Here is a 23,631-nt window from a genome sequence, read left to right as displayed (position 1 = left end):
AGATGAAAACACTTTGGGTTTTTTTTTATGTGCTGGTTTTTTTTGTTGTTGTTGGGGGTTTGTTGATTTAGGTTTTTGTGTTGATTTGGGTTTTTTGTTTTGTTTTGTTTTTTCTTTATTTGAGTAGAAAGTAGTTGCTACTTATGTGTAGGAGATACTCCAGGAGGAAGGTTACTTGACTAATTCTGTTTGCATGCACAAGTTTCCATTGTTTCTAGTACCAGTGTATTTATGTTGTGACAGAGATGATTGGATTGTAACATTAATTGTCAGACTATACCTTACTAGCTATATGTACCTTGTTCAGAGCAAATCTACATGTTACAGCTTAAAAATAAGGATGACCACTGGTAATCTGGTTTACCTAACCCAGACTATGAGTTTATGCTGGAGAAACATGAGAAGAATAATCCCAGCCAATATATTTTTCACAAACCTGCTCCGAAACACTAGTGATTCCTTTTTGTCTCAGTACATTCAGCATACTTCTATTTACCAAAACAATTTGCGTTAAAACAATTAAAACAACCAGGACTGGGAAAGGAATCCTATTGCGAAGTCAATGGAGAAATGCCATTTGCTGTTGCAGTGTCAATGAAAAAAATATTAGTATTGAAGTTGCTAACCCCCTTCTGCTCTCCACACTCTGCTTTCACCCAGGTTTATACATGCTGAAACACATGCATACATGATGATGTGCTTGAGCCATCGTACAGGATGGACCTGTCCTGGGAATGAATGGATGCTGTGAAGCAGACGGCTAAGACTTGAGTCTTAACTCAGTCTTAGATTATGTGAATGTTTTGCTGAATGATTTCAGATTAGGGTAGTTGAAGGATATGCTGAAGAAATTGGTAGTAGAGACTGAGATCCAGTCATGTATTCTTTGTAACACTGAGAAAAATACTTACAATTGATTTCTTCACAGATACTCTATAATTCTATCTGCTATTTAAGTGCCTAAAATGGATACGTAGGAAACCAAGACTACTTTATGTTAAGACTGCATTATTAGCCATTCTAAGAGGAATCTGGGAAAAGATTGCTTGAGCAACTTTAAAGTTGTCATTTTTCCTAACATTTGAGTACACTTAAATTTGCAGTATAATTGTTAATGTTAATATATCTGATTTTTTTTCTTTAAAAAAACCTGACAACACAACAGCAAGAAAGAGCAAACAATAACCTGAACAATCAGTTCCAGAAATCGTTATGCTCATTTCCATACTGGTCCTTAGCAAAGCTAGTCTTGTAAGGTGTAGGTTTCTGGTCAGCGAGGCTGGAAAGTGACCATTAACACCGTGTATGACAACATGGGATTGTTATAGCTAAAGCAAGCTGGAAACTGTCTCACAGGTAACATATAAGAAAGCCAAAATATTTTTTTCCAGTGTTACCAGGGGAGGGAAAGTTCGATGTGCTTAAGAAACAATTAAGGGGAATATTGTTTCTAAGCAACCACAAAAGATCTCATCTGAAGCAAGTTACTGTGTTAAAGAATGTAAGAAATGAAGAAAAAAAAAAAACAAACGGGAGACTGATTATGCTTGCTACAGTTGCTATGGTAGAGTTTGCATGGAGAATTGGGGGTAAACTAACTTGAAATTATGTGACTGTTGAATAGCTCTGTAAAATGAAGAACTAAATTAGTTGCCAAACATCAGGAAAATATGTTTAGTAACTTAATTACAGAGAACCAAAACCAACCCCCCAAAGAAACCCCTAATCCAAATCTTAGACATGTACTTGCTGTAAGTATTAGCAGGGAGAACTAGGTGCGTTATGTTTTGACTTCTCTGTGCTGCACATGGAAAATACATTCTTGAAGTCGCATTATTCTGTCTTCCTTTTCCCAGACCTGAGATGGCAAGAGTAATTTTATACATGCTATAGGGCTGTGGGGTTGTGTGGTTGGTTTTGCACCTATGGAGCTCTCCATGTGATCAGTAACAAAGTTGCATGATCAGCTTTGTGGTCACACTCCCGAATTCTCTCAGAACTATCACAGTATCTAAGCTCCAAACTGAAATGATGTTTTAAACCATGTCACTTGTTGAACTACATCAAGGTTACATCAAGGCTCACCTGCTTTGTCTTCAGTTTGCCCAGTGTGTGAGGAAATGGATTTCTACCATTTGTAGAAATCTGGTGGCTTTCCAGTATAGTGAGTGAGTGTTAAAAAAACCCAACTGAAATATAATCTGCCTGTATTGCCTACAGTCTGCAAGAAAGTCTAATTTATTAATTCCTTCCTATACTAGAGCTTTAATTCCTGCCAATACTAGAGCCCATACTAGCTTGTGCTAGAGCTTTCTTACCCTCTGCTAGAGAGATTGCTTTAGAAAGCGTTACCAAAGTGTTAAAAGTGTAATTACAGTTTAGAAATGCTAATTGACTGTCATGCAAGTCTTATAAAATGGTAAAAGTATACTTTAAATCAGCCACAAAAATCTGAGATAAATCTTCCATTGTCAATATCTGTGCCTACACTAATAATAAACAAAACACTTTGATTTTTTTTTTTTTTAAGTTCAGCCTATAGTAGATGCAAAATAGTTGATTTGAGAAAGATAACATGATGTAAGACTACATCTTGCAATTGCTTACAGTGTTCAGTCTTCAAAGGGAAAGAAAAGGCAGGTAACTACTCAGGCAAGCAAGCTTGTACCTCTAACGATGTGGAAGTGACCATAAGTTCTTCAGCAAGTTGTATTACTTAAGAACAAAAGTAGCTGCAGTGGATCCACATAGCTTGGTAGCTGGAATCCAAGAGTAGCCACAAATGATGCTTATGGAAGAATATAAGAACAGAGCAAATATATAATTCCCTTTTCCTATTCCTTTTGCTATCCCTGACTGCTTCCTGAATACATGAGGTTAATCAGTAGCACTTTCTGCCATGAAATGGTTGTTTCCTCTTGAGCCTATATTAATTCCCAGCTCCTGCAAAAACCTTTACAACTATGGGTTGTTTGAGGAACTACCTCTTTTCCATTATTTTGAGAATTGCTGAATAAAATCTGCTGTTTTATTGTCAGGTCGCTACTCAGAATTATTACCTTTAATAGCTTAGTGTCATCAGTAAAATCATACCTTGTTGAACAGAGTAAGTGCTACTATAGGATGGTTTGGCATTCTGGTTGTAACAAGCCATTTTTTTACTCATTATTTGTTTTGCGTTTTGTAACCAATTTTGTGTATGCAAGTGTATTTCCTTTTATCTTATGTCTGCTTAGATTCTTTAATGAGGGAGAGCCTTTTCTAGATAAGTGTCATGCAGGTAATCATACTTCTAGTGGTATCGTCTATCTCCCTGTCCACCAGTATTGCCTGCTTAGCCTGCCTCTCCTCCAACCCCCCAAAACCTTACCCTGCTCCTAGTTCTCTCTTCCACTTCACTATTATTTCATGAAGAAAAAGATGAACCATATTGCTGGAACTGTGCTATGAGGCTCAGTTAGTGGCTCAGGGCAGTGGCTTAGATCATGTTTTGTTCCTTTGTTTTTAGGGTGAGAATGAAAGGGATCTGGAGAAACTCAAGGGTTTTGGGGATTTGATTAGGAAGCTTGGGCAATCTAAGTACGTATCTGGTTTTAAGAAAGTAAAAGGTATCACTCAGACAGAAGATACTTGTTTTTAATGGTGAAAGTCGCTGCCTTTGTTCCATAATATGCAGAGTAAATGACCTCTCTTAAGAGGGGTGTGGGGAAGCCAAACGTTGTAAATCATCCCTGGAATTGGACATAATATTGCAGGTTCACTTGCAGTTCTGAAATCTGAACAGCTGAGTGCAACCAATAGAATGGCAGTAAGTTAGCCAGGAAAAAAGTTGGGCCAATGTACCCAGAAGATGCTTTGAACGAAAATCTTCCGGGGAGCAGGAAAGGCTGCCTGATTGGAAAAAAGACATTTCTTCTAGGAAGTAGTAAGAAATGGTATGTCCAGCAACAGTTTACCGAGAGTTATTGTTATAAAGAACAGATCTATATAGTAGCGCTCTGAGAAAGATAGTTTTTCTTTTTTTAATATGCTTTTGATGCTAAGTATGTTCTTTTTTCTCCCCATTCATGTTGCTGTCTCTGTTGAAGTATAACGTGGGAAGTAGCACTAGTAGTCTTAGGTCCCAGCAGAAGCATAAATGGTGTTAATTAGTCATTTAAAATAGCTTTGTTAAAATGAAATTTATTTTCGTCTGTCTGTTTTCATTTGTGCCATTTATTTTAGCAACTGCTCAACAGAATTCTTCACTGGATCATTTTAATTCTTGTGGGTTAACTAATTTGCTAGTATATTCCTTTTTAATTCACTTCTCTCCAATAGTTGCATTCTCTTTTAATATCGAATAGAAACATGATATGCAGAAAGTTCTCCTTCCTGATACTTTCAGTTGACTGTAAGAAATGTCTGCCAGGGGGTGCTATATGATTGGGCAGAGCTTAATCTGCACTTCAAAGATTTAAGAGTATTCTTAGACTTCTCTTAGCATTTTCAATTTACAGTTTGCTTTTAAAGAATGATTGCTGAATACTTACAGGTTGCATAATGTTTTGTTGCATAATAATTTGTTACGCCTGCAATAGAAACATTGGTGTTTGTGATCCCAGCTTGCTGTTCCACCACTGTAAATAGGTTTGAGTATTGTCCTGAACTTGATGTGTGATTTAGTAGTGCTATAAATTGTATTTGTTACTTCCATTTGAAAACTTAATTGTTCACATAAATATTTACTGAATTTTCAACCAAGCCTGAAAATGTATAAGGCAATAGATGTGGCTTATAAAAGCATGGGAATTTTAAGGAAACATGGACATTTTACTGAGAATGTTTTGCATTAACTTTGGGCAAGAAAAGTTTATGTGTTATAATAAACAGCCTGTCAGCTACAGACCTATTTAAAGTACACAGAGCTAGAATTAACAAGTAGATCTGAATCAATTTTACCTTTATTTAAATAAAAAATAAAAAAATGCCTCATTCTTGCATTTTGTTCTGAATGTACAATTCAGTACTTCAAGGACTCTGTGAATAGGACAATTTTAATTTTCTCTCTAATAATTTTTCTCTTACCTCTGTTCTCTGATAATGAGCTGTGAAAGGTGACTAATAAAAAGTTCTGAATTGCTACGCAGAATGGGGAATACAATTGTCTTTTATTTACTTAGTCACTATCATTATATAATAGAATTGTCAAGATTTTTGGTTTAATTTTTACTTGTGCATAGTATAACGGTAAAACGAGTTACGGGAATGATCAGACTGCCAGAGTGCCAACAGGATTAGTACAAGAGACGAGTAACTGATGTGGAAGTTTTATGGCAAACAAGTGGTACACAGATGACATCTCTGAACTGACTCAGAGACCAATGATCTCTTTTTCTTCCTGTCCTGCTTGCTGAAAATTACTTTCTCATCTCTTTCTGTTGAGTGGTGATAACAGTACAAAAAATCTGCATAAAAGCTGTTTTTATTACAGTAGGAGATGGATCTTGTGGTTAATGGATTATGTAATGAAGGTCTTGTGGTCCTTTCTCGTCAGGGTACCCAGTAGCACTGGAACCTTTTGAAAATGGGAAGATCTGTAACAGTCTTAACTTTGAGCTAGAGGTACCTGTGAGATTTTTGTCCTGCATTTATAGATAATACATCATATTATCAAGCACACATTCTGACACTACGTCCACTAATACCAACCTCTCATGCAGGCGAGTGGAGTTGAGCAGCAGCTACTTCCACCTGTTATTTGCTCAGCCACTGAACCTTCTCTGTGCCTAACCCTTGCACTTTTCTCAGCTTCTGCAACTCTGCCGTGACCAATTACTCCACCCAGTGCTTCTACCATCTAGCACAGTTAGACACAAAATGCAGTGCATTTAAATACAGAATACATGGGTAGATCCTGTTGATATCTTGTAAGGTTGAAGGGAGAATGTGGAGGACTGAGAAGATGTTTTCAGGTCCTTGAAGATTATTCATTCTCAAAAGAGGCACCCCGTGCTGCATTGGAGGGACATGTGAGAAATAATGTGATTGTGAGAGTGAAGCCCTGAGCTTTTAATAATATTCTAGTTCTGATAGGCTTTTTTTGTCAGTCATTACATGTCTCTAATCTGGATGAGGCCTGAGCATGGTGTTTAAACACTAACAGACAATGAATTTGTAAAGCTGTGGGTTTTTTTGTTCTCCTTTTGTTCCTCTCCCAGCAGCTCTGAAGTAGTTTTATTTATGACAGTATATACAATCCATAACTGGGGAAGCAAACCAGAATGGCTGGTTGTACTCTGTAGCTTCTGAGACGCAGTTCTTTTTAAGAGTGAGTTTGACTGTACATGCTCTTACTGTGTAGGTTAGTAATTGTTTTTTTCAGGGAGTTTTATCTGAATGCACATACTGGATTTTCATTTTAAATTTTTGAGGAAAATCAAAGGATGTTATACTAAATACCTTTCCATAGGTTCCAGTAACAGTTCCTCTGAGCTGTGATCCAAGAATTTTCAAACTAAAATTCCATCTAATCCCTTACCTTTCTTTTTCTAGCTTCCTCCCCTCCCCAGTCAATAAGCTCTACCTCTTGCTTCCCTTTCTTCTCGGCTCAGGCAACATCAGGCTGATGTAGCTATATTGCATTTGTTTTAGGAAAACATGCCTGTCTTCAGCACTGTGTTGTGTCCTTTTCCTCTTCTCAAGCTTGGGATATGTTGTCTTGTTGGAGAAGGTGAGAGTGGGTTTTTGCACTGTCATTTAGGACAAATGAAATTTCTTAGCATCCTTGCACCACAAAGGTGAGGTTTTGTTTTAGATTTAATGTGAATTATGAAATTAAACTGTGCATAGGTATTTTCCTCTGTGTATAGCATTTATTGTCAAAACAAGTTTTCAGTAGGTTATTGTTCCATGTTATGCATGCATCATTAACCAAGCACATTTGAATCCTGGATATTTTTTTAGTTCATATTTTTTTCATAGTTTTATTGAACTTAAAACCCCAGAATATATTCTTTGTCAAGAACCAAACTTACAGGATGTTTTCAGAAACCTTTAATTTCATCTTTCTTTCTGTTAGTGTGAAGCTTACTTCTGTTTTCAAGTTTCTTTGTCACTAGTAGAGCAAGACAAAGCAACCAGAGTACTAGCCAATTTAATGGCATTTATAGTGGTTTTATTTAGGTAGAACATTACAAAGCCAGGAGTAAACTGAGGGCAGGCAGCCTTTCACTTGCTATTAGTCTTTATTCCCTTATTCTGGGAAAAAAATCAAATTTAAGGCATTTTATATTTAACTGATCATTTGAAGTTGGGCGTTAAGTCTATCTCAGAGGAAAACAAATCGCTGGGTTTTGTTTTACAGGCTGGTCCTTTATTTCACAATTCTTTGGTCACTTTGGAGATATTAGCTATTTTATCGGCTAGGAGGAATTGATAATTACTGATGATAACTATTTTCCTTAAATAATGAAAGGCAGTTATTCATCAGTCCTTGCTAAAACAAAATCTTTAACTTTCATATGAAAGTTAATCCTAATGACTCTTTGAAGTTGAATGTAGCCTGAGCACAAGAATTTCCACTCTAGGGGAGGTCTGAATAGACATTCTTTCACTCACAGTATGGAAAGGGGTGACCTTTCATGCTAAACTGAATAAAACTTCAGAGTGATTGAATTAATATGTTAATTCATATAAGTAACTCTGGGAAGGGGGGAGGCATGATAGTGAAAAAAACTACCGTCCTTCACCCCTGAAAAAGAACCTCCCCAAAACACAACGACACATGCCCCAGACCCTCAGCTGTTCCTGATCAAAATTCATATCATCTGGAAGTTCAGAACCATGACTGGTACCTCTCTAATACCTCTCTCTAGTATAACAGTGTGAACTTTCCAGTGTGACAAATACTAGAGTCTGTTGTGATAGAAGCTGATGATTAGATTTTGTAGATATTGTGATGGAGGAGCTGGGAAGGTTTGTACTTTACTAGGCACACGTGCTAGCTTCCTTAACCTAGGCTGTGCTGGATTTGTGCATTTAAGTGGTATATTAGTTATGGTGGTGTGTGATGCACAGGGATAGGATCAGAGAGGACTGACATAAATTAAAATATGTGAAGTTTTGACTAATTTGAAAAAAAAGTTGTTTTTTTTTTTAACATGGGTTTGGTCACATGTTGGAATCGAGGCCCAGAGGAGCTGTGAACTGTCCATCCTTGAAGATACTAAAAACTTGAGAACTTTCTATACAGCCCTTTTGAACTGAACTTGGTTCTCCTAGGAGGTTGGATTACATGACCTAAAATCCCTTCCAACCTACATCATTGTATGTTACTAGAAAACTTTCTTCATCTGTCTGGCTTGGTCCAAGATAAGCAAAAAATGCATGCCACAGTATCTCCTGGGGCTCTGGATATGTGATCATCTAGTAAAACAGTCCTTGATGCACTGCAGCACTTCTCCCACATCTGAGATGAGCAAAGAAAGAAAAGCAATAGAGAGAGAACGTAGGAGAAGTCTTTACCCCAGCATGCAGTTGAGGTACCCAGGAACTGAAAATATTTCTGACACCTGGGGACTAAGCACAGGTTTTTGTTAGCCAAAATTACTGCTTTGCAGGACAGATTCATCCATTCTGTAAATGTGGACAAGGTGGTACATTGCAAGCCTAATTTCTTACATAGTGTTGCTTATTACCTAGTAAAATGTGTACTTGTTTGTTAATAATGACTTATTTTCTGCCCTAGATTTCCTAGCTTACTGATACCACTTTGAATTAACAATGCAGATAAGAAGTTAGTGTTAACAATGTTAACAATCAGATCCTTCAAAGCAAATCTTCATTTTTTTATTGTTTTGAAAAGATGAACGATCTTAAAGCATAAGGTAAACTTTGAAAATTAAGTGCTTAGCTAGAGACTTGAGGATTTAAGTGAATGAAATCTCTCTTAAGCTTGGAAAATTTCACATGTTGTGGAAAAAATGGCAGGATAAGTAGCAACCAAGGTGTAGTTGGAGTGATGATGCTGAGAGGCCGTATAGCAGCACTCCGTGTAGCTGGCAGGGCAACTTGGAATGAGCCCATGTGTTCTCTAGTTTGTGTGATGTGATCTTTGTGCTCATATTTGAACTAGTGAACATGCAAATACTGCAGAAGGTTTTGAGGGCAGTGCTAGCATTAGATTCTGCAGTACAAGGAAAACTTCTCATATTCAGGTTTTCTTGTACGGGCTCCTGCACGCTTGTATTTGTCTTGCTTCTCTAGGTACACCTTTTTTCTGAATTGGCAGGAAGCAATGGCAGCAGTAGGTACCAGGCTTAGGGAGGTTTATTCCCATGTGATACCTACTTTTGATGAGTACCAAGGCCGGGCACCCTTCTTGCTTACCGTGTTGTGGCTCTGCCCATAGGTATTCGCTGTATTTGTTGAAGTCATGTCAACTTTCTCCTGTTTAAAAATTCTCTTAAAAACAGTGTGCTGGGTTGATTTATTGTGGGGCACTTCTGTTTAGTAAATTTTTGATCTATGCAAGTGGTTTTTGTTCCTCCCTGCTCCCAATTAATACTAGACTAAAATGATTCTGTGCCTGCTCCCCCTTATCAAGTGTTTGTTTTTTACCTCTTGGACCTAATTTTAAACATAGAAAAGTGTTGTCCAAAGTAGCCACGTTAATCAGCTCTGTATGGTAAAAAGAGTTCCTTTCTGGTGATGGCAGATTAATATGTGTTTACAGTTTTAAGAAACTGGTATTCATTGGGTTTTTGGAGAGGAATGCCAGCTTTTTCATTACTTTTACATTTTATACTTGAATAACCGTGGTAGTTTAAGGTCCAGTTTTATGTACTTAAAAACAGGTTTAAAGGAGAGTTCACTGGGTGATTTTGGCACCTGCATGATGCCAAAGAAATAAAGAATGCTCTTTTTCAAAGAAATAAAATACTCACTGTCTGTGTACTTTGTGAGAACTGTAAATGAAAGCTTTGTGTTCTGTTGGCTGTGCAATATTGATTTTATTCATAGACTGTTCTTGCAGCTGTTCCAGTCTTCTGAATAATGGTGATGTAGCTATATTCAGAATTTTATTTAAAATTACTTAGAGGCTTATAGATTGAATAGGGAACCTGTGCTTTTCAATTTCCACTGAATTTGTAACTTACTGATGTATACCTCTGCTTTCCTAATAGCTTGATTTTGCTTGACTAAACAAGTGACAAAAGACTTTTTTCCCCCCCCTCCTCTTTTATCTACATTTCAAACAGGATGTTAAAACAATTTGTGGATAATATCAAGTGAAAACTAATTTAAACTAAATATGTCAATATCTGCAATTTTTTCATGAAATGAAACTTCTAAAATGGGAACATGTCATTTTGGTCTCTTAAGCATTACTTTTTTTTTTTTTTTTTTACTCCACTTTAGAGAACACTTCCTTTCTGAATGTGGGACTTGGATGTGGAAAATATATGTTTGTCTTTTCAAGACCTAGGTGGTCTTTAGACTGTGTTGGATTATGGAACATAAAAATATTGGTAGACTATTGTGTGGCTTTAAATATATGGGTAAACATACAGATATGCAATTAAGGTAATAAAATAGTAGCCTAATTTTATGGATATCAGAATGAGCTCACATGGTATCTATTTACTTGTCAGCAGTCAAAAACAATAATTTTAACACAAGCCACTTATTCCGTTCTCTTCTGTGTAGTGCTGCTTCTTTGCCAAATAGATATTTAGACCAACATAGCTTCCATATGTGTTCAGCAGCTTGTTTCTACTAGATATTTTACTCATCGCTGTTGCTGAAAATAGTAGAATTTTTTAACTTAGAAAGAGATGTAAGCACCTTGTACAGAAACTTAAATACTTAGTTGTTGGCTTTTTTATTGATGCTTTTTGCATCGGTAAAAATGTGGGGGATGAGACCTCCAAAATGTCAACTTATCAGTATTTGCTTAATTAAGTAAATTTTACTAAGTTAAATGCTTTTGAACTATTTTTATAGGGTTTAGTTTAGCAGCTTTTAAGAGGAACAAGAGGAAACTGGAGTTGGCCGAAAAGGTGGAAACAGATCTCATTCAACTAAAGAAAAGAAGACAATCAAATGAAAAGGTTAGTTTCTGTTTAACGTTTTGTTGTGTCATCCTAAACTTACAGCTGATTGCTGATAAGTTTCATGTTGTATACAATGAGAGTAATGTAGCATCAGAAGTCACTTCTCCTTGACCATCCTAATGTTTAGATGATACAGTGGTAACTTGGTGCGGTTAAAACATTCTGCCTTGCCATTTAAAAACCAAACTGTCACTTTCTGTCTTGCTTGTGCTATGAAAAATACTTTGCTCATTTTGAACTGGAAATATGACAAATGTAAACACAAACAGATAATTATTTACCGAAACATTTTCTTTAGCTTGGGATCTCTGTCACTGTTTCCCACTTTTTAATGTTTCCTGAGCGCACTGCGTTATGGAGCTGGAGTTGGTGAAATTTGAAATATCAGGTAGGTAAACATGTGCATCTGTGCATGCATCTAGCATTGACCTGGCCCATATTACTTGTACTACAAAACTATCAGGATTCCCTCCGTTCCCCTCACTCTCAGTTTGCATTTAGAGCCTTTGTTTACCACTTGAGAATGTCAATCACGGTATTTGTGTTAGCTGTTGAATATCAAAATATAGCTCATTATATTGAATGCCTATGCTTTATTTGGGGCCTGTAGGCTTTTGGTATGGTCATTTCTCTTTGCTTTGCTAAGCTGACTGACCACTGCCTTATGTAGTTGCGTATGTTGATAAAATAACATATACATCCCACAGAACTGGCAAAGAAGTTTATTCTCTGTCGTCTGTGCAAATGCAAACCAGTGATAAATAAGGCATTTATCTTCTGTGTTCTTAGATAAGTTTTCCCTAGCAAGGTCCTAATTTTCCTATTTTCAAGGAGCTAACCTGGAAAGAAAGTAAGGAGAGAGGGGTGAAGAAATTTAGTTACTCATTTTGGAACTTTTCCTGTTTACAGGATTTTCACATACCTCCCTGTGAAACTAACAGCATTAAAATGTATCTGAGGGAGGAGGGGTCTCTACAGTGTTGATGTTCATGTAATAAGGGGCAAGTCAATGCTTGAAACATATGCCAATGCATGAGCTTACCGACCTGCAATTTGAAATTTCAAGGGCTCCAGAGTCCTGTGCAGCGCTTGTGGGAGACCCCAAAGGCCAATGATGGTAGGTAAAGGAGGTGATCAAATAGAGCTCTACTCACAGGTAAGTAATCCAGTAACGTAACACACCGCATTTGTCAGCTTTCTGGGCACAGCCTGTCCATGGAGCAGGGGGTGAAAAGCAAACCATGCTATCAACGTGAACTGCCTGTATTCTCCACAGAGTAGAAGGTAATCGCAGCCTTAGAGGAAGTTTAGGTTTTCAAAATGAAATAGAAACGAAAAATCAAATTCTACAGGAGCAAGTTGCTCCTCTCTGTTCCCACTTGATCTGTAAAGAGACAGCATGGGACATATTAGAAGATACATGCGTGGCCCTGTTCTGTTTTCAGTAGAGGGATACTGTAGAAAACCATATTTTTAGGGGAATCTACTTGATCTAATCATCATAAAATATAAAATGCTATGTATTTGTGTGGATGGTTGGGTAATAGCATATAGATGTTAATTGCTTCAGTCTGATGCAATTTGCATTTTGTCAGTTACGATGCTCAGAGGTGAGATTTAATGGTAATTACTGTTCGTGGAATTTCAGAACAATCTCAAATTGAGAGGGAGAAGGCCCTGTGTGTAGATGTCTTTCAGCGGGCACTGGGTGGAGCTCTTCTAAACCGTTAGTTTCTTTCTCAGGGGCTTGTAAAGTAGTGACTGGGGGGTGGTGGGGGTGTTACGTGCGGAAGAAGGGAAGGATGAGATTTCTAAAATACTTCACAGAACTCTTAATTTGTGCAGATGAGCATCTTCATGCTTTGCGTGCATGTTCTTAGCTAGGTTTGAATATTTGGTCCATGATTTCTTGAAATCAACTTCCATGCGTGTCGCAAGGTACAAATAAAGTAATGTGAAATCTTACTTTTCACATTGATTTCAGTTGTTTCCATGTAAAATATTAACTACATAATAGATTGGGTTTAGGTTGCAATACTGCATTGTTAAAACCCCCAAACTGCTTTTGCAATGGACATGTTAGTATAAATCATTAGCTGAAATCAGATACGGAATTTGTTAACAAATACCACCAAGTAATAATCGAGTTTCCTTTGGAACTTGCAAAATTTTAAAATCTAAGGTGCTAAATTAATGAATCAAATACATGAAAAGATAAGGACAAGCAAGCTGGATCTCATTTAGTCCCTGCTGAACCCATATATAATTTGGACTTCAAACTTCGTGAATTGTGGTGTTTAAAATTTCTTTTGATTGTCTTGATACTAGCTTGACAGGATTCTGTATTTTTCAACATTCATATGATTTGAAGAGATGAAATGTGTGACATTAAAAGTCTCACCAGGTGCATTCTTCCTGGAACTCAGGTGCATAATGCCTATTTGTGTGGAGAAATATAGAAAGTTCCTTTGTTAAATTGTGATGAGCTCTTCATTCACTGGTTCAGAAATCGTGGGGTTGTCAGTACAGTTTACGTGTGTAGAAGACTTTTAGTATTGACCTACAGAATCGATTCATGGTGTCACTTGTGTGTGAAGTCAGTGATGCTGAAATGCGAGTAAACATAAAAATAGGTCTAGAATAGATCCAACAACGGATTCTTCCCATTGAATATGGAATAGAACTGGTCTCACTGGTTTTCAGTTTGTTGAGTAAGGCTAGATATAACAGCAGCAGTGATTCTTTTTCTGATCACAAAAAAATCCCAAACTTATGTTACTGGTAAGGAAAATATGGAATTTCTTTGCTTCAGTGACACAAATTTATTTCAGAAGGCTGGTTGTGTGGGCCAGGTTAAAAAAAAGCTTCCCTTACAGATTTCCAGCCTCTTAAGTTGCCCCATCTAGAATTAAAAAAAGCCAAAGCAAGCAAACTGTATTACTGAATTGACAGCAAATACCGATAGGAAATTGATCTTCTAAAGGAAGTAATGGTGAAGAAAGTTTCCATGCAACATATACTTGTAAATGCTTGTGGTTTTTTGATTAAAATATCTTTTTAAAAAAGGAATTAGTAATATAGCTACTGAAGGCAAATATTTTATGCATGTGAGAGCTAAAGTGGAAGATGGATGGCAGATCCAGCAAATAGTTTTAGATGCTGCAAAGGCGGCTGCAAGCATTTTTTCTTTGCTGTCAGATGATATGGAAAACATACTGATCCATACTGAGCCTCATCCTTCTAAAATGTATTTTTGTTCATTATGGAAGCCCCAAGTGTTTGATTTGAGATGAATTAAGATTACACAGGTGGCCTTAATTCTGGCATTTCCTAACTTTGACGGGCTTGATTTTCATATCTATGGTTGTCTATTAATCAAGTTTTTTGTTGTGGGTATAATTTCCTTTGATAAAAGGGGGCAGGGGATGAACAACAAAACCTGCATCATATTAGTAGTTCTTCTCTACACAGAAATCATAAGATCATAGGAAAATTCCTGTTGGGAAGAGCTTTATCCAGTCTGATCTTGAAAACCTCCAAGGATCAGTCAGCAGCCTGCTCTTCTGCTTAAGATCTCTTTAATCCACTGAATAGTATTGTTCTAACTGGGTTAATAATACCTGAATTAGGTTGTGGCTGGCAGTCCTGGGAGATGTGAAATACATTTGCCTGTGAGAAGTTAAGGAAGAGTTCCTTAATTTTCTTTTATCTTTACAATTTGGAAGGGAACTCGCTCTTTTCTTATCCCCTTTGCTCCACTCCTCAAATTTCCTTTTACCTTTCATTTTCCTACCTTCCCTGATCCTGGTTTTTACCTTCCTCTGCTTTTTAACTTAACTATTCTTCCCAGTGCCAGCTGAGACCCCCAGTTCTGTAACTTTTCACCTCTGCCTTTTAGCAGTTTTTCTGCTTTAGTGTTAGGACATTGTTTTAATATTGTATGTGGTTAGTGCCAGCTTCTGAGTATAGAACTTGTTCAGGAAGACCTAGGTATAGGTGAAGAGCAGAAATTTACTGTTACTCTGGGTGAAAGCCAAGATGATAATCCTGCATCGGAGTTCGAGTTGCTTGAAAAAACCTATAAACCACTGTAGTTCTGCATTGCGTATTTTTATTTTTAAGACTGGTACAGTATTAACTCAAGTGTTAACTCTGTTAAAATTAGGTGTGGCCAGAGTATCATCAGCATGAGTCTACTTGATAAGTGCTGTTGTATGCCCAAGGAAATTTTGATTAACGATGGGAACTTGATAATGTGAAGCTGAATAGTTGGGTGTATTTTTTTTTCTTCCTCCCTCTGGATCCTAGTCCAGAAAATATGCATTTATATGAATAACTTAATATCCTTTGGCATTATTTGCTTGGGTAAGTTTAACATGTAAGATTCTTTTAATGCAGGTAAGTTTTTATACAGGAAAGATTGATCAGCTAAAGGCTTGAGGGCTTGTGCAACAGCAGCTTTCATCTCTGGAGTATGTGATGGATGATGTACCGGTTTTGCTTATTTTATTTTATGTACACTGCATGCTCTGTCCCATCAAAAGTGTGTGATTGGGCATGAATTCAGAATGCCTTGCCCTGCATTCTGCAGAGAGGGGAATCTAGGGCAAACCTAGGCAGAGAGGGGAAATCTGCTCTTTCTCTTAGAGTGCCTGAACGTGGTGTATTAAGGAAGGGAGGGGGGAGTATGGAAAGGTCCAAGGTGAGACAGCTGAAGTGTTTGTGAGACAGCAGGCAGAGAGGTCGCATCAGGAGGGAATGCTGAAAGACCCCTGCTCTTAGGGGAGCAAATCTGCCTCAGAAGTGATGGAAGTAAGGACGCTTTTCTAGTGAGCCAGAGGGAGCAAAGGGTAATTTGTTTCAACTAGGTAGTCACTAAAGACTGCTGAATTGAGAACAAGTCTGGGAGAAAGAATCTGTCCTGGGAAGATTTCTTCTCAAGGCCTCTATCTACTGTCTCGCTCAGAATATCAGAATGTTCTCTTTACATGGTAGGCTGCTTCTTTTGGACTTTTTGTTTGTTTGTTTTGTTGTTTTGTTTGGTTTCTTTAAAATCATACTTAGCTTTAAAAGTCAGTCTCTGAAAATGCCATCTCAAAGCTTTTGGGAAAGGCTTTTTGATACGGCATCTTTGGAATAAGTTGCTGAATCATTTCTTAGTGGACTAGTGTTCACGACTAAGAAAACAGCATTTTTGGCACTTTTGTGAGTGAAGGCAGGTAATCTGAGCATTGCATGAGTTCTCAGATGTTTATTACCTTCTTGTTTCCAGAGGCGTTTTCTTCAGGTCCTGTCTGAGGCAAGAGGGAATTTTGGGAAGATTATGGCAGCATAATTGGTACAATATGCATGATAACAAATCAGTTTTGTTGATAGGCCTGTCACTTGATTTTGTGCGCGTTAGTTTGCACATTCCTAAGAAGTATAATCTGACTTTAATATACTATTTTTACTAGTTGTTTCTGTTTGTGTGTCCTGCAGGAGAATGACTCAGGAACATTGGATACAGTTGGTGCAGTTGTTGTTGACCAAGAAGGAAATGTCGCTGCTGCTGTCTCCAGTGGAGGTTTAGCACTAAAGCATCCTGGAAGAGTTGGTCAGGTGATTATACGTTTTCAGTCAGGAATGACCATTCAGTGTCACGAGCAAATGTGATAGTAAGCAAGAGCTGTGATAGCAAACTGATCTTCTCCCTTCCTTCCCATTAAACTTCGAAAGAATTGGAAAGCAAGTTTTGTTTTTAGTGTCCTCCATCAGTGTTATAAAACATTGATAGGTAAGAATTTGTTCTGTAGTTAGTTACCTTTTGCCAGAGGTATTAATAAGTTATTTTCTTGGGCTTAAATACCTCCTTAATACCACAAATAGTCTCTTAAATGCTTAGAGTTTTTAAATAAGATTTTCATGAATATGAAAGGGAAGCTGTCTTGATTAATTTTAAATGGTCTTGTGAATTGGTAGAAGTGACAAAGGTATTAAAAGAACACATTCTTTGTTGTTACTAGGTGAGGGAATTTGAGGTGCATCAGGAGTGTCCATTGCTGCACAGTTGTATTTTTGCTTGACTTTTGCCACTGTCCTAAAAGCAGTTCTCTTATGAAGTGTATTTAACATGGATTGGAATTGCAATCTTGACTGTTAATGATTTTCTTATTTATCTTTTATATTAATACTTGGACTTTTCTTGTTTGTCTGCTTGGTTGGGGTGGTGGTGTGTGGTTGGTTGGTTTCTTTTAAGGGAAGGGAACAAACTAAAAACCTTGTATACTTAAATTTATGAGAGGTGCACTTCTTTCCTTAGGCAGCTCTTTATGGTTGTGGCTGCTGGGCTGAAAATACAGGAGCTCATACCCCTTACTCCACTGCTGTGAGTACTTCAGGTATTTACTACTTTTATAAATATTTCAAAAAGTTGCTATCTTTCTCTAATTAGTTTAGAAATTCCAAATGATTTTTTCTATGAATGGTGAATTAAAATATTAACATTATTTCCAGACTACATTCTACTTTGTATCATTTCTTTACATATAAGTATAAATATATATATGTCAGTACTGTCTTTAAATCCATGAAGTAATCTCTGTTGGTTGCTTATATTTGTCTTTTTGCTTAATTAACAACCATGTGATGTTTTTTAATACTGTTTAAAAGATTTGGTGTTGCACTGAAAGGATGTACTGTATTTGTTACATATTAAGTGACCCGTCCTTCTGTAAAGAAGTACTGTTTAACCCTAATACTGTGTTAAACACAGAATGCCTCTGTGACTGGAAGCCTTCTGTAAAGGACTAAGATAACTGAGAGTCCTTTATCATAAAAGGGTCCCTTGGATACAAGAATGCTACAAACAGCATTTTTCCCTCCGAAATACTTAATTACTGTTTCAAGTGAAAATTTAAGTGAATTTTTTCTTCATCTCTTTCTTTCTCAAAAGGAAGGGGAAAAGGCGAAACCAAATTACTAGAATAAATGTCTTGGAAAACATTTATTCAAATATTGTGAAAGTAATGTGTTAGGGTAGCTTCTGTTCTTTGGAAGGTTTGGGATCCTGCATGTGCAAAAGTATCTTGTTCATTTGATGCCTATCAGCCAGCTATCACACAGAGCTGTTCAATCAGTTGGCATGCTGAGCACTGGCGATAACAGTTTGTTAACAAGTTTGTTAACAGATTTACTAAATGTAACAGGACTGAAGAAAGAGCAAAAACAAGAAAGAAAAAAAAAAATCCACAAAACCAACTAAAAGATAACTAGGAAGGTAGCTCACACTGCAATGTAAGATTGGAGAATGTAAGCCAGGATGTTTTTAACTTGTCCAGAACAGACATTAAAAAGATAACTGTGTTGTTACACAATACTGGGGGAATATTATAGAACACAGAAGCCTTAAGGTGACATTATGCAGGAGTTGCTTTTACTTTGCAACTTCCACATAAAAGCAGTTGAAAGGACTGCATTTCATATCTCTGGGGTTTTTTTCCAAGTTATATGAACAGTCCCAAACAGAAAAACAACTTGTAATACTTTTTCATATATGCTTATACCAGGATGCAAAATTTATGGTTTGGACCAACCGCTGCTTAATAGTGTTGTCAGCATTCAGCATAGGGAGAGAAGAAAAAAAATCTGCGGAGTTCAGATTTAGGTAATGTTAACTATATGCCAAGAGTACTGCACGGTTGGAGTCCTGTTACAGAAAGTTGGGGGAGCAAGGTAATAGGGTGTAGAACTACAATTTGACAGAGACTGAAGAGCATCAGAAGTATCCTTTGTTGTTTTTGAAGTCATAAACCTTTTGAGTTTCCTCTGTATTTAAGTCTGTCTTGCACTGTAGAAAATTTGTGTGGATGTTCACCCTTAAATTCAAAGTTAGTAATGGCAAGTATCCTTTTTAGTACTTATGCAAAGGAAAGTTCTGCTGAATGCAGAAGTGTCAGAAGATCCCTCTACTCAAGGAACATTGAGTATTGATTTCAGTTTAATAAATGCTTACCTATGTAAGCAAATATATTTAAATTTTGCAGTATTGGAGACCATAATAATTTGTGAGTGTAAGTCCAGTATTAGAGATTGTTTGTGGAAAAGCTGAGAAGGATGCCTTTATTTAATTTTTTTTTTAAACTGTTCTGTACAAACTCAGCTGGGTTTGAAGTCTATGCAAGTGTGGGCAAGCATCCTGATACACTTAAAGGAGATGTCTGGGTTTAATGATGGCCTTAAATAGAAGCCTCCTTTCTTTTTGCTGGTACCAATTTTATACAGTGGTAAATATTTTAATGTTATTCTATTTATAACTATCACACACACACACGTATATGCATATGTTTATTTGGTCCAAATCTTATAACTTCCATGATATTACATTAATACCAATCCCAGTTAATTGAAATAAACTGCTGGAAGTCTATGAAGCATGGCCATCTGTTTATTCAGTGATTTTAAATTCAGACTAGTGGTGTTTAATTAAACTCTTGTTTCTGGTTTTCCTTTAAAGTGTGTGTGTGTGAGAGAGAGAAAGAGAGAGAGGGAGGGAGATATAAGTGTTTGCAGGAAGTGAGAACTCTTCTGTAATCAATACCATTCTTTCCATTTTCAGAAGCTCATAATGTTTTATTTTATAATGCAATTTATGTTTAGTGCAGTTTTAAAATACATTGATGCCTGACTTTTGTTTAAAATGTGAGCATACAACAATGTGAACCATGAAGTTAATTAAGTGGTAGAAGGATGGAAAAATTAAATTATAGGAAAGGCTGAAAGAATGAAACTTACAACTTGGCTGGATCACAACAGGAGATGGGAATGGGAGCATAAACATCTGCAAATATTCAAAAGGTGATACTGGCAAGGCTTAAGCAAGAAAATAATATGTTAAAATATATCATTGTTGGATGAAAGTTTTAGAAAATAAAGGTACTGCCTAAATTCTAGAAGATGCCTTGATTTGGAGAGCTTTAAGATTGACAGTGCTTCCTAAGAGAAGGTAAGTGTTGTCACTTGATGTACTTAAAATCAGATTACACTGTATTTGCAATAGTGATTATACCCGCCTCTTGTAGGTTTGTAAACTGGTTTTGTGTGGACATACATTTAGAAAACCAGCAACAAATGAAACTTGTATGTTATGTATAAATAAAAACTATGTGTGCATGCAAATTCGTTTCATGTTTCATTTTAGGTACAGGCATACATGCTTGTATGTAAAAGCACTTGAAATATGTCCATAAAATGAATTTACAATCAGTTTAGATTTCTGTGGTTTTCACAATATAACGTTTTATTGTTTTAATTTCACGTATCTTCATTTTAATTTGTTTTTAAGTGGTAATTTTGGCTTAAATTAATCCTAACGTTTTCTGCAGAGATTTTTTGTTTTTTCTAAGGAGAAAATTAGGCTTTGGTTGCTGTGTGTGTTGAGTATTCTATGTGTAGACTTCTAAGTTTATTCTTAAATGACTTCACAGAATAGCTGATTCATCAAATCACATTTAAAAAAAAAAAGTTGCGAATGATGAGAAATGTTTGACTCTGGTTCCCTTAAAGCTTTATCGAAAGTATGCTCAAAATTATTATAATAGGTGTTAAATGAAATTTTAACTTTAAGGATTCTTTGGGGAATAAACAGTTTCACCTTTGTGCTGGTTTAGACTTTTCAACTTCTTTTAGTGATAGCTGGGGATAGAAATTCAAGCCTTGAGAGTTTGCTACATCAGGCCCTTATACGTAGTCTTGAAAAAGGATCTTCTTTGCCATTAGTTTCCACAAGCAGTCTTTAAGGCCAGGTTTTGTGATTTATTTTGATTCCATTCTTATGAAATTGCTTATGTCTTTAGCTTTTGGAGGCAAGAGGTTGAACAGTGTGGGGAAAGGAGAGTTTGGAATAGTAATTGAAAGTATCCAGAATACAAATTCTTGCATATTGAAATCCATATGAAATTGGTAGGAACGTAAGAATGGACACGTTGGATTGAACTAGAGCTCCAGATTGGTGTCCTGTTTCAGGCAGAGGGTTGTTTGCAGGTCTCAAAGGAAGGGACAGGACTGAGAAAAACATCTCCGCTGTGTTATCCAAGCTTCTAGCCATTTGTGATATTGGGACTTTATAAGCTGGAGATATCTTTGTTTTTAATAGGTCAGGATGACTTTCTCAAGATTTCCCATTTCTTTATGTACTTGGAAAACCAGTTGTTTAATATTTTCTGCTAATGTTTTTCTTATTCTGTGATGGTTTGACCTTTGTAGAAGCTTTCTTGGACAAAGAGAAGTGTTAGTTTTAATGCCACAGTTAGTAACACAGTAGGCATTATTCTTGAATTTTCATTGATTTTGTTCTAAAATCCTTCTATTGAAGCTTCAGTTTGAGACATATCTTTCAATACCTTCCTCATTAAAAAAACTCACCAAGGTGTCGGGGGAAGGCATCGCCATAAAAGTACTTCATTGAAAGTGCTTCCAAATTCATGTGGCTTTATTTCAATGGTCACGTATTATTTGAAGGCATGCTTTTACATCTTGATCTTCTGTTGGCCCTGTGGATGCTGGCAGGCTTCCTGCTTTTGCGTGTTCAGGGAGGATTTGGTATTAGTTCTTATGCCTTTAGCAAGTTGTTTCTCAAATATTTTTGGCCATTTTTATCATGATTTTATATTGAACGTGCCAAAGGTGGTGTTTCTGAACTTGTGTGGGCATGACTTCAACTTTTTGAATGGTATTTTCTTACCTCTAACAGTCTCTTGGCCTTGTTGTTTAGCCACACTGTCTTTGGTTTTATTTTTTTTGGCTTTTTGAGAAGTTACTTCATGGTTTATAAAATACAAGATATTGTAAAACTCCAATTTTATGGCTATAGTTTAACAGGGGGTGGAAGGACTGAAATAAACTGATGAAGGCTTTCTAAAGACAGGATAGAGGAGACGGTGCAACTTAGGAATGACTGAATATAAAGGCCCTTAAATTCAAGGTTTATTCTGTAACTTTCAGTATAAAATTCAGTTTCTGTGTAAAGAAGTAAAATGTTTCTGATATTTTTGTTGTATGTATCGGTTTTTGGTGGCATTTCAGTGTATAAACTCTGAATTATATTAGACTTTTGTTTCATTTTTAAGTACAGTTGTGGGACTGTATTGGCAACTGAAGGATAAACATTAGAGGAATTCTGTAAATATCTCAAAACCAATATTAAAATTCAAGAAACTCAAAGAACGTTTCAGTTGCAGGCATAGCTAGGATACCTGGGCAACCTTAACTGTGACATCTAACAAGATAATGCAAGTGCTATTCCATGCAGGAATGGTGGTAAAGACTGAGTCAAAGTTTGTTAAATGAGATGAGCATTACCAGCGGCCTTTATTAGTATAAATGTAAGTAACAGCTAAACTGGTTTTTGCATCAACATAGTAGCAGCCAGATCTTTGGTATTTGAAAGCTCATGCGTGCATGTGTACACACCTTTGTGCACACATACAAACACAAACAAAACAGCCTCCCCTTTAAACACCCCCACCACCTCCTGAAAAAAAGAGTCCAAAAACATGCTTGTAAGGCCACTTGGAACTCTTTATGTATGGGTTTTTTTGGTATATGAATGTAAACACAGGAAGATGGGTATTATTTGGAGGGAAAACATTTGTGAACAAAGCCCAACCGCAGGAGAAACAATAGTCCATTTTTTGGCTGTACTTTAAGAAAACATTTCCTATTTTTTCCTGAACTTATTATGAATCAAAGACTGTGTATATTCTTCTCATTCAAAATAATATCAAGTGTGACATTGAATCTCCTTCCCAGCTGGAATATCCGTGATGATTGTGAATTAACTGTGCCAAAAGTAATACTACTGGGGTAAGAAGCAGGCTGTGTTTTTCCTAGGAAATAAGTTGAAAAATAGTAATAAGCTTTGGATATGCAGAACCTTAAATATAAAATATAAAGGTAAATATAAAATGTACAATGACAGCTAATGCAGGAGGTTTTGGAAATGCATCTGTAAGTGGAAATTTTTAGTGGAAATGTAGACTGAGAGTAGTGTATTGCATTCCTTTTTACATCTTCACAAAGAGTAGGTAGTGGAAAGTATTCTTACCCATTCTGCCTGCATGGTGTGCTTCGTGTATGTCTATCAGCCACTGAAGCCAGAAAACCTTTTAATATTGCATTTTGGAAGATAGACAGAAGGTCTTGCATTATTTACTAAATGCAGAAATTCTGTAACACAAAGCTGCAAAGTCTGCAGCTTTTACTAGAATCCGTTTGAGGAGAATATTTGATACAAGACCAGTACAGTGATGTGATGTCTGAGCGAGAATTTAAATGGGACCTAATTACGGTTTATAATCCTGAAGAAAAATGAGTCGACTCTTTAAATATATTGAGCTCTTTTAGAAAAATAAAGCATGTTAACAAGTGTAATTGGGATTCAGGACTGAGCCCAAAGTTGTGTTTTGTTGAGAAAGGAGCAGGGATACTAGACTTAGGGACCCAAACTGAGGTATAGTTGAGGATTCAGTCTGGGAAGAGTCTTTTCATGATGTCTTGC

At 36.6% G+C, this 23,631-nt stretch overlaps 1 protein-coding gene across 2 annotated transcripts in view; it reads left to right on the top strand.

Moving 5' to 3' along the window:
• TASP1 (taspase 1) overlaps positions 1-23,631 on the top strand; it is an 87,945-nt gene that overhangs the window by 24,621 nt on the left and 39,693 nt on the right. For both annotated transcript variants that reach the window (XM_037405617.1, XM_037405616.1), the window contains exons 8-10: positions 10,987-11,093; positions 16,578-16,697; positions 17,398-17,476. In XM_037405617.1, the coding sequence (XP_037261514.1) occupies positions 10,987-11,093; positions 16,578-16,697; positions 17,398-17,476 (306 nt within the window). The remainder of the gene's footprint in view (positions 1-10,986; positions 11,094-16,577; positions 16,698-17,397; positions 17,477-23,631) is intronic.

Source organism: Falco rusticolus, chromosome 12, assembly GCF_015220075.1.
Source record: "Falco rusticolus isolate bFalRus1 chromosome 12, bFalRus1.pri, whole genome shotgun sequence".
Taxonomy (NCBI): Eukaryota; Metazoa; Chordata; class Aves; order Falconiformes; family Falconidae; genus Falco; species Falco rusticolus.
This window is presented reverse-complemented; position numbering and strand designations above follow the sequence as displayed.